At 38.7% G+C, this 16,179-nt stretch overlaps 1 protein-coding gene across 1 annotated transcript; it reads left to right on the plus strand.

Annotated features, from left to right (window-relative positions):
• The first annotated feature begins 8,426 nt into the window (after positions 1 to 8,426).
• Positions 8,427 to 9,988, plus strand: LOC121802771. Its single transcript, XM_042202465.1, has one exon. The coding sequence runs from the start codon at positions 8,482 to 8,484 to the stop codon at positions 9,784 to 9,786; it is 1,305 nt and encodes a 434-aa protein (XP_042058399.1). The 5' UTR covers positions 8,427 to 8,481; the 3' UTR covers positions 9,787 to 9,988.
• The last annotated feature ends 6,191 nt before the right edge of the window (positions 9,989 to 16,179 follow it).

Raw genomic sequence — 16,179 nt, forward strand, 5'->3', positions numbered from 1 at the left:
TGAGATAAATTTTAATATTTGTAGAGAATGGAGATTAAATGAGTGAAAGTATATCATTTAACTGCAGCCAATGATGCAAAATATATTACTCCCTCCGTCCCACATAATTTGGGTCACTTTGACCGGGCACGAGTTTTAAGAAATGTAATGAAAAGTGAGTTGAAAAAGTTTGTGAAATGTGGGTCCCACTTTTATATATTAAAACTCATATTAACTGGCCGCCTACGTAACAAATCTCCATTCAATATGTAAACAGTACGTAACAAATGTCCTTCAATTGCTTACGCGTTGATGAATGTTTTTTAGCTGTAAATTACCGTTATAATATTAAACTGCCTTATTCAATTTTAATATTGTATTTGTAATAATTAAATGAAAATAATATACAATGACATTCATATAAATATAAAATGTTATTATCTTTGCTCACCTTAATTTTTTAAAATATATATGTAATTATTAGTTGCATCAGCACATCAATACAATTTGTATAGTAAATTTTAAATTATATTAATGTATTAATATGTAAATGTTTACTATTCATAAAACAAACATAAGTATATTAATTTAGACTAACATAATATTAATAGCAATATGTATGTATTTTTTTGCCAAATTCACCGATTAATATATTGGCTAATATTTTTTGTATTTTGAAAATTGTTTGATTTTATATTTTTTACACTCTTTCCGTCCCATAGAAATAGGTTAATAAATTTTTTTATTTTATATATTTATGATTTTAGATTTCGTACTATCATATTTGTTATCCTTTCATAAAATTATTTCACAGTATAAAATAAGTGTGAAGAAAATAAAATTAGTCGTGCGATGCACGGGTGTGATACTAGTTAGAATGAAACTTAGAGATTAATAGGACAAGATAAATAATAGTAATAAAATAAAATAGAGATTTATTTCATAAACTGGTACATAAATATATTTTTTAATACTAATTCTAATTTGGCAATTTCTAAAAACCCCCCAGCCAAACACATATAAATCTTTGGTTAAATTCATGGCCAAAACATTGAAACCGAAAAGTTAATCGACAAAAAAACACACACACCAACGGAAGTGATATTAAGTTGGCACCCATAGGTATTTATAATTATGTGGTAATATGGCGATCCGGACAACTAAATGACATCTTTTAACCCGGATAAATTAAAAACCATCCTATGTACTGTCAAGTCAATCCATAATCTATAACTCACTCGGCTGTTCAATTGATTTCACAATAAGAAAATTAAATTCTCGAAACTTTGACTACGATCGCTTTAATGTTGATTCTGGACTGTTTTAACCCCGTTGAGTGGATAAACAGCGGCCTCGAGGTCATTTTGGGAAGAGAGGGAATAGTCGGATTTGATTACGATTCTCTGTTTTGCTCGAAATGGAATTGAAAGACAACTCAACGTTTTCAAAAATCAACTCTAAGAACCCCAACAAGACTACTTGCTCGCCGACAAATATTCACGAATCTTGTTTGAGTGAACTGCATAAATAGTATTTTGACACTTCAATTTCACTTTTGCAGTACTTGATAAAGTTGGTTAGACCTGGATAACGAGGTTATCACATTTTTGGTCATTTTGTATATTTTTTAGAAGTTTATACCCCTTTTAAATTTATTTTGGCTTCAATGGCATGTGTCTATTATACTCTACCCGTCCCTAAAAAATAGACAATAATTAAAACAACACGGATTTTAATGCATAGTTGATAAAGTAAAAGAGATTGAAATATAAAGTGATTGAAATATTGTTACTGGATAATGAGACCTACCTTATTAGAGCCATTTTTTAAAATTATAATTGGTCTATTTTTAAGGGACAGGGCGTACTACTCTCACCCATTTATTCTTGGTCATTTTTCAATAACGTTTCAATTATTTTTTAAAATTAATTTTGTGTATTATAATTGAGAGCCAGTAAATTTAAACATAAAACGACTTTATGGATTTAATAACTTTTTAGTTAATAAATTATAACTAGAATTTATAACACTCACAATTTCAACCGATAAGCTCTAGCTATAATACTATAATTTTAAATATAATTTAATGATACTACCTTAATTTATCATAATACTAATAGTTAAATAAAATTTAAATGACTTACATGCAGCCGATAATCTATAGTATAATAATATCTAAATAATTTGTAAAAGTGAGATAAGAGAATAAAAAGGGTGAGAGTAGACATATATGCACTTGAAGCAAAAAGATTGAAAAATAGTAGAAATGTCTAAAAAATATGCTAAAGGACAAAAAACGTGATTATCCTATTGTCTAGATACTATAGAAGCTAATATTGCAAAAGTGCAAATGCAGTTGTCCATATATTACACTATTTTATTTTTTTAATAAAAGGCAACACTATTCCATGTTTGCAAATTAATGGCATTTGAAAATTGCACCTCGCTATTTTTTATTCCAACTAGTTTCGAATTGATCAATTGTATAATAAAATGGGGCCAAAATCTTATTGACAGCACCATTTAGTAATTTCCCTGATTTGTTCACCTACTACAAGAAATTGATGAAAGCTCAAGACTCAAGTAGGCGTAATAATAATTGTGCCATATATTAATTTAATAACTTTGTAGCAGAGATGGGTATTATGCCATCATAATCATATTGTTAAACGAAGAAATTGGTAACCTGTATCATTCTTATTCACCATGTCTTAGACGATAGAGATTACATTGTTATATAGGCTACACAATATCTACAAATGGTAAACCTAATTTACATTAATTGTTCCTCTATTTTAGGCTGAAAATGCTCTCATATCTTTTCTTAATTTCACGTAATATCCTCCAATATCTTCTAACACTCCCCCTCAAGCTATGTAACGGGATTGCCGATACTTAGCTTGCTCAATACATCTTGGAACGATTTCGAGTTCACTACCTTTGTCAATAAGGCATTTCCACCACCTTTGCCTCAATATTCTCCTTTATGAAGTGTCTGTCTACCTCCACATGTTTCGTCCTGTCATGTTGCACCGGGTTTTCTGAGATACTAATGGCCGCCTTGTTGTCACAAAACAGTCTGCACGGATGGGTCGACCGCAGGCCTAGTTATGTCATCACTCTATTTAGCCATAATATCTCTGTCAGCCCACTTTTAATTCCTCTGGATTCTGCCTCGACACTTGAGAGGACTACCACCTTCTGCTTCTTGCTCTTCCACGTCACAAGATTTCCTCCCACAAAAGTAAAATACCCGGCAGTTGATTTTCGGTCATTTGGGTTTCCTGCCCAGTCTGCATCAGTAAAACCGTGTATCTCCATGTGTCCGTGTTTCTCGAACATAAGCCCATGCTCCGCGGTTCCTTTCAAGTATCGAATAATCATTAGGACTGCTTCCCAGTGTTCTTCCTGTGGTGCATGCATAAATTGGCTTACTACCCCGACTGAGTAGGCGATATCTGGTCTAGTATGAGAAAGATAGATTAACTTCCCAACTAATTGCTGGTACCTCCATCTCTGTCTGTCTGCTTCGCACCTTCCTTTATCTGCAATCCGTGGTTCTGACCCATAGGAGTGTCAGCTGGCTTAGAATCGATCATCCCAATCTCTGCCAATAAGTCTAGTATATACTTCCTCTGATTTATAAAGATTCCTTTCTTCAATCTAAGCACCTCTATTCCCAAAAAGTACTTAAGGAGACCTAGATCCTTCATTTCAAACTCCTGAAAAAGATTCTTCCTCAATTCAGCTATCTCATCCTCGTCATCTCCCGTAATGATCATGTCGTCTACATAGATAATCAAACAGGTGATCTTCTCATTCTTCTTCTTAAGAAAGAGAGTGTGATCTGAATTACTATGGGTATAGTCATACTTCTTCATCACCTCAGTAAATCTTCCAAACCATGCTCTTGGAGACTGCTTCAGTCCGTATAGTAGGGCTGACAATTTTCGACACGACACGATAATCTGACACGAATTCGCACGAAATTATTGGGTTTGGGTCAAGTCTTATTGGATCCGTGTCCTTATCGGGTTGACCCATTAAGAACCCGATAATTTCGGGTTGGGTTCGGGTCGGATGCGGGTCGGATACAGGTAACCATTAAGAAATAATACTATTATTTTTATTATTATTTAAAAATATATATATTACTTTAATTTTTTAACTTCTTATAAATTAGATTTAAATAGTATAAAACGAATTTTAATTGTGTAAATTAGGTAAAAAATTAAGGTTTAATCGTGTAATATTAGGTTTTAATCGTGTAATATCATGTTCGGGTTGTTATCGTATCGTGTCAACCCATATTATATCGTGTCGATAACGGGTTCGTGTCGGGTGCGGGTCGTGTTCGGATTTGAAGGTAGCAGGTCGGGTTCGTGTTCGGATTTATAGTTTCCTTAACAGGTCGGGTTCAGGTTAGGCCTTATTGGATTGGGTCATTATCAGGTTGACCCGATAACGACCCAATCCGCACGATTTGCCAGCCCTACCGTATAGTGTCTTCTAAAGTCGGCAGACCTCCCCTGCACCGAACTCATCAACAAACCCGGGTGGGGTTCCATGTACACAGGTTTTGGTAGTTCTCCATGCCGAAAGGCATTCGTCACATCGAACTGGTGTAGTGGCCAATCTTTGTTTGCCGCAACTGAAAGTAATACTCTCACAGTGTTGATCTTCGCCAGTGGTGAGAAGGTCTCAGCGTAGTCAACTTCATACGTCTGAGTGTACCCCTTTGCCACTAGTCGTGCTTTGTATCGTTCAGTTGTACCATCTGGCCTTCTCTTGATTGCGAATACCCATCTACATCCGACAGTCTCACTCATTCTCGTAACTTCCATTTTTCCCATGTATTGTTCTTCATAAGTGCCTTCATCTGAGTAAGCATCGCTTCTTTCCATTTTTTATGTTTCATTGCCTCTTCTGCTGACTGTGGAATTTCTTCTTCCTCATACAGTGCAGCCTCAAATGCCCGTGCCATCTTAGTCAGATTCCCTTGTACAAAGTTTGCTACTCCATAGCGGCTTTTCTTCCCAATCTTCTCATGAGAGTATCGTTTTGGAGGAACTCCCCTTGTAGTCCGATGGGGAAGTGTGTACTGCCCCGTGTCACCGTCAACTGTGTTATCCTCGTTCAAAGGCTCTGTGTCAACAGGATCAGTGGTAACCGAATTCTCAACTAGACTTGGTTCAGGAGTTACCTCGGATATCGTCGGAGTTGGATTGCCTGGGCTTGGATGAGATGACTCTTGTGGTGACTGGTGAGACGTGCTCGGCAGCAGTGACTATCTCTCGTTTTGTTAGATCCTCAATCGAGGAGCTTGGCACTGGCACAACCCAACTTAGATAGTCCAGCGTATTGCCTGGATCACTCTCCCCCTGACTACTTAGGTGGGTATGGTAGAAAAATTCGGTTTCCAAAAAATTACAGGTCATGGTCGTGGTAATTTTCTTGGTAAGTGGATCAACGCAACGATAACCTTTCTGGTTAACCCTGTATCCTACGAACACACACTTAGTTGCACAGGGTGAAAGCTTGGTTCTCTCATATCTCGGAATGTGGGTATAGACAGTACAACCAAAGACTCTGGGTTTAAGGTTCAAATGTTCGGGAATGTTGGCTTGCTTAGATAGTATATCAAGAGGGGGTTTCATGAGAAGGGTTTTAGTGGGTAGGCGGTTGATAAGATAGATAGAAGCGGCGACTGCCTCTGGCCAAAAATGTTTGGGGACTTTAGATTCAATCATGAGGGCACGGGTCATTTCTAGAATAGTTATATTTTTCCTCTCAGCCACCCCATTTTGTTCCGGTGTGTATGCACAAGAAGTTTGATGGATTATACCGTTATCTCTACAGAACTGGTTCATGGTACTGTTCACAAATTCCCTCCCATTATCTGACCTAAGGGTTTTGATAGTGGTATGAAATTGTGTTTGGATAAGTTTAAAGAAAGCGGCAAATCTATCAAAAACTTCAGATTTATGTTTCGAGAAATAGATCCACGTCATTCTAGTGCATTCATCAATGAAAATCACAAAATAACGAAAACCGTTCCCCCCAACGATAGGTGCTGGTCCCCATGCATCAGAATGCACCAAAGAAAACATAGATTTCATACGAGTGTTTGTTGGTTTAAATGATTGTCTGTGGCTCTTGGCCAAAACACAAGTTTCACAAGAAAAATCAGACGGAATAGAGAGGTTCGGATAAAGCAATTTAAAGTAACCAGGAGAAGGGTGTCCTAGTCTTCGATGCCAAAGCCAAGTTTCTTGTTTCGTGGACCCGTGAGCCAGCATTGCACTGCCATGTTGAGCTATCTCGTCCACGTAATAGAGCTCTTCTTTCTCAGTGCCACGCGCCAAGTATCATCCTCGTCTGAATATCCTGTAAAATACAAAAATCGGGATGCATCAGGAGAGTACAATTTAATTCCTTAGTCACATGACTAATAGACATCAGCCTTTGGGATAAAGTAGGGACATATAAACAGTTAGTAAGTCGCAGAGTTGGAGATATCTGAATTGTGCCCGCCCCAACAACAGTAATCAACTCTCCATTGGCTGTTCTTATATATGTTTTTGTCACTTCACTGAAATTAATAAAATCATCCTTTTCGGGTGTCATGGTAACAGTTGCTCCACAGTAAAAAATCCAACCCTTCGATTTTCTATCAGATACGTGTTGAACATGGAATGCAGCGGAAATTAAGGGGGCAAACTGATTTTTAGACACAAATTTCGGGTCAATTTGGGGAATTTGAGAAGTTCTGGGTTCAATTTCGGATATATAGTAATTTGGGGCCCGACATGATATAAAATGGGGTCTCTTTTCATATTTTCATTTTTCATGGGGTGCAAAAGTATAACATCCAGAGTTTGAATTAGTCCGCTTATCGATTCAGTCCGTTCCGCCAAGTTTCCGGCGCCTCGCACGTTGCCGCCGGCTGACTGGCCATCCAATCGGACTCTGGTACTCTATCCAGTGGTTTCCCCGTCGTTTTTCCGTGGGATCCCTTCACCGCCTACTCAGACTGCCAATTTCGCCTAGGCTGTCGTTGACCTCGCCTTTCGCCGTTCCTCCCACCATTCTGGGTATCCCACCCGCTTGAAGCACGTCTCCCATGTATGTTTTTGCTTTCCACAGTGGGAACACTACAGTTTTGAGGTGTCCGGTCGGTTTCCCAAGCGGTTGGCAGCGGCGGGGCAGTGGAGGTCCGTTTCGATTCGTGGGACGCTGGCTTTGGGCGGAGAACCCTTGTCCGATCTTCCCCCAAATGATGAATCGGTCACTCCAGGAGCTCCTCCGGTTGGTGGAGAGGATGCTGGTGGCATGATGTTTAGTCGAGCCGCCTCCTTCTTCACCATTCTATAGGCGGCCTCGGCTGATGGGGTCGGGTCTTCTTTCAGGATCTCTCGTCGGATTGAATCATATTCTTGATTTAGTCCCGTTAGGAACTTAATCAGCCGTTTCTCGCTTGAATGTACTCGGAATTGGTCGATTCCTTTGTCACAGCAATTGATTGGTTGTTTCTGGCATCGATCGATGTTAATCCACAACCCGTGGATCTTTCGGTAGTATGTCTCGAGGTCTATATTCCCCTGTTTGATGTAGATTGCTTGCTCCTCCAGGTTGTAGATGAGATACCTGTCTGTTTTGTTTTCGAACATCACCGCAAGGCTGTCCTACAGTGCTTTGGAAGTTTGGTGGTGCGCGAAATCGGCGATAATGTCGTCTTCGATATTGTCAACGATCCACGAGAACACCACCAAGCCGTTCTTCTCCCACTCGTCGAACCCTTTACTCCCTGGGTTCGGTGGCTCATTCCGGATGTATGAGTAGGCTCCTCGGCCTCCAATCTTAACCTTGATCAGTCGTGACCAAAGGGGGTAGTTCTTCCCATTCAGTTTAAATGCAACAGTGATGCTTTTGCTATTCTTTAGACTTGTTATCTGTTCTGTGGTTGGTTTTGTATCGTCCGATTATGACATTTTGATGCAGGGTTCTGGTTTCTGGATTGGTTTTGGTTGGAAAAAAAAGGTCGGGAAAGGTATTATCGGCTATGATGAATCGTTTCTGAGCCAAGGATCGATCTGCTCTGAGGCCATATTAAACGAAGGAATTGGTAATTTGTATCATTCTTATTCACCATGTCTTAGACGATAGAGATTACATTGTTATATAGGCTACACAATATCTATAAATGGTAAACCTAATTTACATTAATTGTTCCTCTATTTTAGGTTGAATATGCTCCCATATCTTTTCTTGATTTCGCTTAATATCTTCCAATATCTTCTAACAGGTCAGCTTACAATCATAACCACAACAGACAAACAAAGCTTAATTTAAGGATCATTATCGCCGAAGCACGACTAGTCAGTCCACCTACCAAAATCAACAAAAACATAGTAAGATAGCATTATATATACTGAACCAAATTGCAATCATCCATCATCTCTCTAGCAACACAATCCTCCCTCTCATCTCCCAACACCATCCATGGCGCCGCCGTCTTCCACCTCTATCCAACCCTCCGACAACCACAAACCCCGCTCCGCCGCCGACCACCGCACCCTCGAATCGCTCCTCCACTCCGCCCGCCCCTTCCTCCGCGGCGAGCTCCACGCCGTCGACGAAAACCTCCCCCGCCTCGTCTCCGTCCTCCAAGCCGCCGGCGCCGGCGAGTGCTGGCATAAGCACAACAGCTTCTTCGACCACCTCCTCGGCGTCTACCGCACCCTCAAGCTCTGGAACGCCCCTCAAGCCGTCTGCCTCTGCGCCCTCTTCCACTCCGCCTACTCCAACTCCTACGTCAACCTCGCCATCTTCCCTCCCTCCCCCACCGGCCGCGACACCGTCCGCGGCCACGTAGGCGCCGCCGCCGAGCGCCTCATCCACCTCTTCTGCGTCGTTCCTCGTCACTCTGTCACCCACGGCCTCCTCCTCTCCAGGTACTCCGATTCCGAGCTGGTCGAGGACCTCCGACTGTCGGCGATCTCGATCGAGAAGCTCCGCGGAGGCGGAGAGGTCGGAGAAGACGAGATATGGAGGAATAAGATCCGATCGATCATCCCGCCGGAGGGGGTGAGCGTGAAGCACATCAAAACCGGCGAAGACATACAGCTGTCGCGGAGGCTGGTGGCGACTTTCCTCTTGATGACGATCGCCGATATCAGCGAATCGCTCTTCGGCTTCCATGACGGTTTGTTCGATAACCGCGACGGCAGGTTCGATTGCCCCGGCAACAACGTTCTGACCTCGTTATGGCCAGGCATCGCCAAGCCAGGGCTGTGCATGAACACCTTCTCGAGAATGGCGGCGATCTACAGTCTGTTGGTGAGAGAAGAGGAGATCTACCTCAAATCATTGAAAAATCCGGCGGAGGGCAGAGACGGAGATCTGGAGCTGGTGGTGCCGCCGGTGTTCGATAACTGCAGTAAAGTTCTGGATCCGCAGGAGCAGATCGTGGCGAGGGATCTGTACTGGAAGGCGGTGTGCGACGTGGCGGAGATAGGGGTAGATAAGGCAGAGGAGATGCTGGTGGAGAGCGTGGCGAGGAATCCGTTTGCGGGGGAGGTTCACGTGGTGTTGGCGCAGATATATTTGGGGAAAGGGGAGTTCGCGGCGGCGGCGGCGGAGGCGGAGAAGGGGCTGAGGTTGCTGTTGGAGTGGGGGAGTCCGCGGGATAAGAGGATGACGTGGCATGCATGGGTTTCGTGGGTTAGGGTGCTGCTTATGAAGGCCAAGGAGAAGTCGTGGCCGGAAACCGCATGGGGTCTACAAAACTTGGGACTTGTTGCTTGAATTCAATAATGCTACTATATAAAATATGTTTGTCAATAATAAGGCCATGTTTGGCCCTGCATTTTTGTTTTTTCCATAGTTTGGGTGTTTGGTTGAAATCATTGAAAGCTGTTCTTGTTCGTGTTTTGTATATGTCTTATATTATTCCGTTGTTTTGTATGCATTGGACACTTTATCCAAAGAACACCCGTCCTTTTTGAAATCTCTCTTCTGGATTTTAGTCCATCAAATTTTGTGGGTTTATTGTCGGTTCCATGAGGATAAAGAAAAACTTCTCTTAAATGCCCTCTCAAAATCAGACGGTGGAGGCTACTTCCTGTTGACCAAATTGGTAAATTCATTTTTTGAAAGATACTACTACCATACACAGTGATGACCATTGATTCAGTCGAGCTTGCCGCAGTCCGACCAGCTTTCCCGACGGCGCAGTCGAGTTCTCCATCACGGTCCCCATCCCCTCCGGTTGATTCCCGACCGTTTAGTCTCTGCTTTGCTCTGCAGGTGAAAGCGGTGGTGGTGCTGGCAGTTCAGACCCAGTGGTGGAGGAGTGAGACATGAAGGGTTTGTATGCATGCATGCATACAAATTTAAGTAAAAAATTAAACTTTTAAGTAAATAATTTATTTAAATGAATGCATGCATGTATCTTATGTGATATAAAATCTTACCCTTTGATCTTAGTTTGGAATATCTAAAATTTTCCGTGACTTATCAAAAAGCAGCCCCAAATAATTCTCCCATTTGATTTAATTCATTGGCCGACTAAGAAAATAAAATCTTAACCCAATTATTTTTGGCGTGTTTTGTGGAGGGGATGTGACTTAGGAGGAAAGGATTTGTACATGGATTATTTCAGTGGATTGCGTGAGTTAGGAAACTAAATTTTGAGATGCTTTGTACACATGACAAAATTGATTTTGAACTACTCACAAATACGGGTTTTGCATGTTTTTAAGGACTAGACAAATCCGAGCGTATCAATTTTTCTCTTGTTTTGTTTGAGGACAAACAAATAATTAAATTTGGGGGAGTTGACATACACGGGTTTTGCATGTTTTTAAGGACTAGATTTGACTCATTTTAAATGTCAATTATGCAAATTATGTTCTTAAATTGCATATGTTATACATTTGGTATTTTTTTATGTGTTTGTTGAGAAATGATAGAAAAATATAGAAAAAAGGTGCAAAATGCCCCACGTGCAGTAGCCTCTGTTCGAGCCCATTCTGCCAGCAAGTTTGAAGTCCAATCAGTGCTTACTACATGTCATTCTCTTCTTCTTCGAAAGATCTTCGCGTGGATACTTTGCACGTCTCAATCGGAGTTCTTTGGAGAAAGTTATGTCTATTCTACTAACATTGCGCAGTGCAGTCAAAGTTGGTGGAAATTAGGCGGAAATTCCATGAAGAAAATAAATTGTTGCCCAAATCTCTCCCCATTTATTGTAGAGCACGAAAATTATAAAAAATAAACCTTTTCCCAACCTATAAATACCTCTTAACCTAATTCATAATCTCCATCCCATAGGCTCCAATCCTTCTCCATCTCTACACCTTCTTCCATTCCATCTCAAAGCCTCCAATCCTTCCCCCTCTACACATTCTTCCATTCCATCTTCCACACATAATTCATCCATCTTCCATTGGAGCGGAGCTTTGCAGATCCAGGTAAGAGAAGACTGAAGATTGAAGATTCAACCTTGGGTTTTATCAATTTCTTTCATGTCTAGTACTTTTATGTTTGTTTTTACTATTTGTCTATGAGTAGTTAAACATCCTTTGTAGATTTTTTGGTGAAAACTATTATGAACATGTTTTGATTTGTTGAATTGAACCTTTTCCTAGCTCTTGTGATTGTTTTGTTTGTTCTTGTGCTTTTATTGTTCTTTTGTCCGGCCAACTTTAGAACTATGTCCGTTTAACTAGATTAATCGAGAGATAGCTAATTTTACGTGGTAAAATGAACGAGTACAACACATGGGTTTATCTGCACTCGAGAGAAGGGACCCTTTGTGAGGACTTGAGTCTTATGAACTTAAGTAGTTATAATCTAATCTATTAGAAGGAGACTTTGATAGTTAGAGTTTAATCTACTGGATAGGTGCACTCGAGAGAGGGCTTATCCTAGAATCGTGACTTTCCTAATAATCCTAGAGACACATAAAGGTAAAGGTTTTGTGAGATTAATCATCACTAGATCGTAGTAGTTGGATCCTTAAACTCCACATTCTTTAGCCTCCTTTTGATTTTATTTTTATACTTGTTTATTTATGTCTAGTTTATAAAACCAAAACCCAAAACTCGTGTCTCTAGATAGTATATGACACTTAGTATATGATAGCCACCTGCAATCTTATTTCATGTGCTCGATATCCCGGTACTGACCTTTAGCTATATTAGATCTACCAGTAAACTTGCATGTATTTTTAGTGCTAATAAATAATGGCTTATAATTGTGTGTGATATCCCGCGGACTCCCCCACTCCAATAGCAACCTCAGCCCCTTCTCCGCCGCCGCGAACTCCCCTTTCCCCAAATATATCTGTAACATCCATATCCCAATATTTATGTTATTTTGCATAGTTGTATATTTTATAATCATATGCACTTTATTTATAGATATAATATTGATATATATAAAAAAGTGCTAGTATTTGACTAGTCATCTAATCATTAATTATATCTATTAAAACTCACTATGATAAATTAGCTAACGTATATATATGAGCATGAGTACGAATTTTGTTCTTTAACAACAAAAATGTGTATGGAAATGTAAATACATGTAGTAAAACTTTAACTAAACTAAATTAATTACTAAAATAAGTTATTTGGATATATACCGATGCATGAGCGGGTAGGAAATAGCCACGTAGGAATAAGAATAGTTTCTTATTACCCCAAGCCATATAGAATTATGTGCATGGATAGTTAATTAAATAAAGATATACATGCTGTTATATATTTATATACACGTGTGCATATATCACAAATGACAGCAATCAAAATTGTATGTGACTAAGGAAGAATAATTGGCAACGTGTACAACTATGTATATTAATTTAATTTTGGGAGGATGGAAGCCGACTCTTCTATCGGGAGAGTGGGAGACGAAATATGTAGTATGCTGTTATTTTGTTAGAAATAGAATTAACATAGGGAGCAAAAGGAAGCAAAAAAGAAAAACGAACGGAAAGAATGAAAATTTGTTCGAAGTGTTCAACGAGTACGATGACAGTAGATTCCGTATTCTAATCAGGTGGGAATAATTCTACTTTTCATTTTACAGATGTTATGTTGTTGGTCGTTAGTATTAAATTGGTGTGAATATTTGGATTATATGGTCGAATATGATATTGATATTGATATTGATATGTGATTGGTGCAATTGATATGTTTTTTTTATATGGCATTAGAATTACTTGAAGCATTGGATTAAAGATGATATGTAATAGTCTTGCCATGCCCTAAATCTGATGTCAATGATAATGGACATAGGACCTAGACCTACGGGTCATATACAATGATAATGGACATACGGGTCGAAGAAAATATGCAAAGAGGGACCTTCGAGGAAAGGTCAAATCAAAGAGGGACCTTCGTGGAAAGGTCAAAATGTAAAGAGGGGCCTTCGTGGAAAGGTCAATGCAAAGAGAGACCTTCGTGGAAATGTTAAATAAATAAAAAGGGACATATGGGTCGTATACAATGGAAATCCCGAGCAGATACCAGGTTTGATTTGTTACAGAATAATAAATTGAATATAGATTCATATTCATATGAATATGAAACTGGTTATGATCTTTAATGAGTATGGTTATGTGTGCTGATTTAGAATATTTTGTAAATAAGCTAATAAATGATAGATTTTGTAACTATAGTATTTGGATGGTGATGTAATTGATTGTGATTTATTAATCTTAATTTATATTTGTTTATTACAAGTATATACGTCGGAGGGGTTGGGGTGTGACGTTTAGGTGGTCAAACGTGTGTGACAATATCTGCGCCAACACCACGTGAACCTTCCCACAAAAGGATTCCTCGCCACTCTCTCCACCAGCATCTCCTCTGCCTTATCTACCCCTATCTCCGCCACGTCGCACACAGCCTTCCAGTACAAATCCCTCGCTAGCTCCAGATCTCCGTCTCTACTCTCCGCCGCCACCAGATTTTTCAATGATTTGATGTAGATCTCCTCTTTTCTCACCAACAGACTGTAGATCGCCGCCATTCTCGAGAAGGTGTTCATACACAGCCTTGGCTTGGCGATGCCTGGCCAGAAGGAGGTCAGAACGTTGTTGCCAGAGCAATCGAGCCTGCCGTTGTGGTTATCGAACAAACTGTCATGGAAGCCGAAGAACGATTCGCTGATATCGGCGATGGTCAACAAGAGGAAAGTCGCCACCAGCCGCCTCGAGAGTTGTATGTCTTCGTCGGTTTTGATGTGCTTCACGCTCACTCCCTCCGCCGGATTGATCGATCTTATTCCTCCATATCTCGTCTTCTTCGACCTCTCCGCCTCCGCCTCCGCGGAGCTTCTCGATTGAGATCGATGATAGTCGAAGGTCTTCGACCAGCTCGGAATGATTTATAGGGTTGGTGTGTTTTATCGTAAAATTGATAAAGTAAAAAAAGATACAGAAAATGCAATTAAAGTATTGGTAATGAAGAATAAATCACACCTCATTGGAGGGAAAAGTATTTTCGAAAGTGCATATTCTTGTGAGATTAACTCAAAATGAAAGAGTGCATATTCTTACGAGGACGGATGTAGTAGTATTCAGCTTTTGTAATCAAAATTAATGTTATTAAGTGCTAGTTAAGGTAATACTCCCTCCGTCCTAGTTTAGGAGTTCCGATTGAGTCAGACACATATTTTAAGAAAGTGTTTAAGTGTGTAATGAATAAATGTTGTAGTGGATGTTAGAACCCATATTTTGTTTGAGTGTGTAATAAATAAATGTTGTAGTTAGGCATGCACAACGGTTCCGAACCGCCGGTTTCGGTTCATGAACCGGCGGTTCACGGTTCATCATATATTCATATGCATGAATCGGAACCGGCCCGCCAAGGGTCCCGACGGTTCCGGTTCCGGTTGAAAAAACCACCGGTTCATGAGGCGGTTCAAAATCGCCGGGTTTTGGCCTGAACTGCCGGTTCGGTGGTTCAACCGAAAATTTAAAAAAATAATTATTTATAAAAATTGATTTTTAAATTTAAAAACAATTTTTACAAATAAATGAATACAAGAAATTCATAATAGCCCATATATATTTGACGGGCTTGCGAATTTATGAAACCATTCTTGGTTGTTTCTTTCTTATAGAGACATCCTTGAATGTTTTATGTTTCACTTTCAATGTGGGGCAAAATATGTTTAAATATTTTATTTTATAACTACCTGTTTAGAGCATTCATTCATCTTTTTCCAATGTGAGATACAAAACTTTCTTTTGTCTTATACTTTTCTTCATGTTTTGTATGATATATATAAACAAAATTATTATTCAAATATATTCTTGATTGATAAAAATAAAGAATTACTGAGAAATATGATTTGTATATAGAAAATATTTATTTGTATAATAATTATTGTTAGGTTTATACAATTTATATAAGAATTATTCTTTCAATGTGTATAATATTATTTATTAGTTAACATATACATAAATTTATAAACATAAGCAAATCATTAATGATAAAGAACTAATGAATAATAGTTTATGTAATAATATTTGTTGTTAAATTATAATAATAGAAGATATAGTATTAATATACACGAAGAATGATGGACGATCTATCATATACTTACAAATAATGACTTTTATCCCACATTGAAAGAAAGAGTAACACATCCATGAATATGTAACTATAAAAGAGAATAATCCAATATACTCTCTTCCAAATTAAATCAAATCTAATATACTCTCATCCAAGTATTGGCATTTTAAAAATCAAATCCAACTTTAAGTACGGAGTATTATTTTTTATCTTTTTAGTCTTTATTATGTATAAATTGTGCATAAACAAATTTTAAACAATAAGGTGAAAATTATAATTTTATTGATAATAAATTTGAATAAGACTAAAAATTACAACTTATAATGAATATATTTTATTTATAAAAATTAATAAACAATACTTAAAGTTAAACCTTTTGATTTTTAAAATATCAATACTTAATATTGGACTTGAGCACTTAAATTGGAAGATAGTGTATTGGATTATTCTTTTTTATAGTTACACATTCTTGGATGTGTTACTCTTACTTTCAATGTGGGATAAAAGTCATTATTTATAAGTATATGATAGATCGTCCATCATTCTTCGTCTATATTAATACTCTATCTTCTATTATTATAAATTAATAACAAATATTATTACATAAACT

Source organism: Salvia splendens, chromosome 5 (assembly GCF_004379255.2).
Source record: "Salvia splendens isolate huo1 chromosome 5, SspV2, whole genome shotgun sequence".
NCBI lineage: Eukaryota > Viridiplantae > Streptophyta > Magnoliopsida > Lamiales > Lamiaceae > Salvia > Salvia splendens.

Bases quoted from the DNA above. Each gene is read 5' to 3' on its own strand.
- LOC121802771 (XM_042202465.1), top strand. From the start codon at position 8,482: ATGGCGCCGCCGTCTTCCACCTCTATCCAACCCTCCGACAACCACAAA.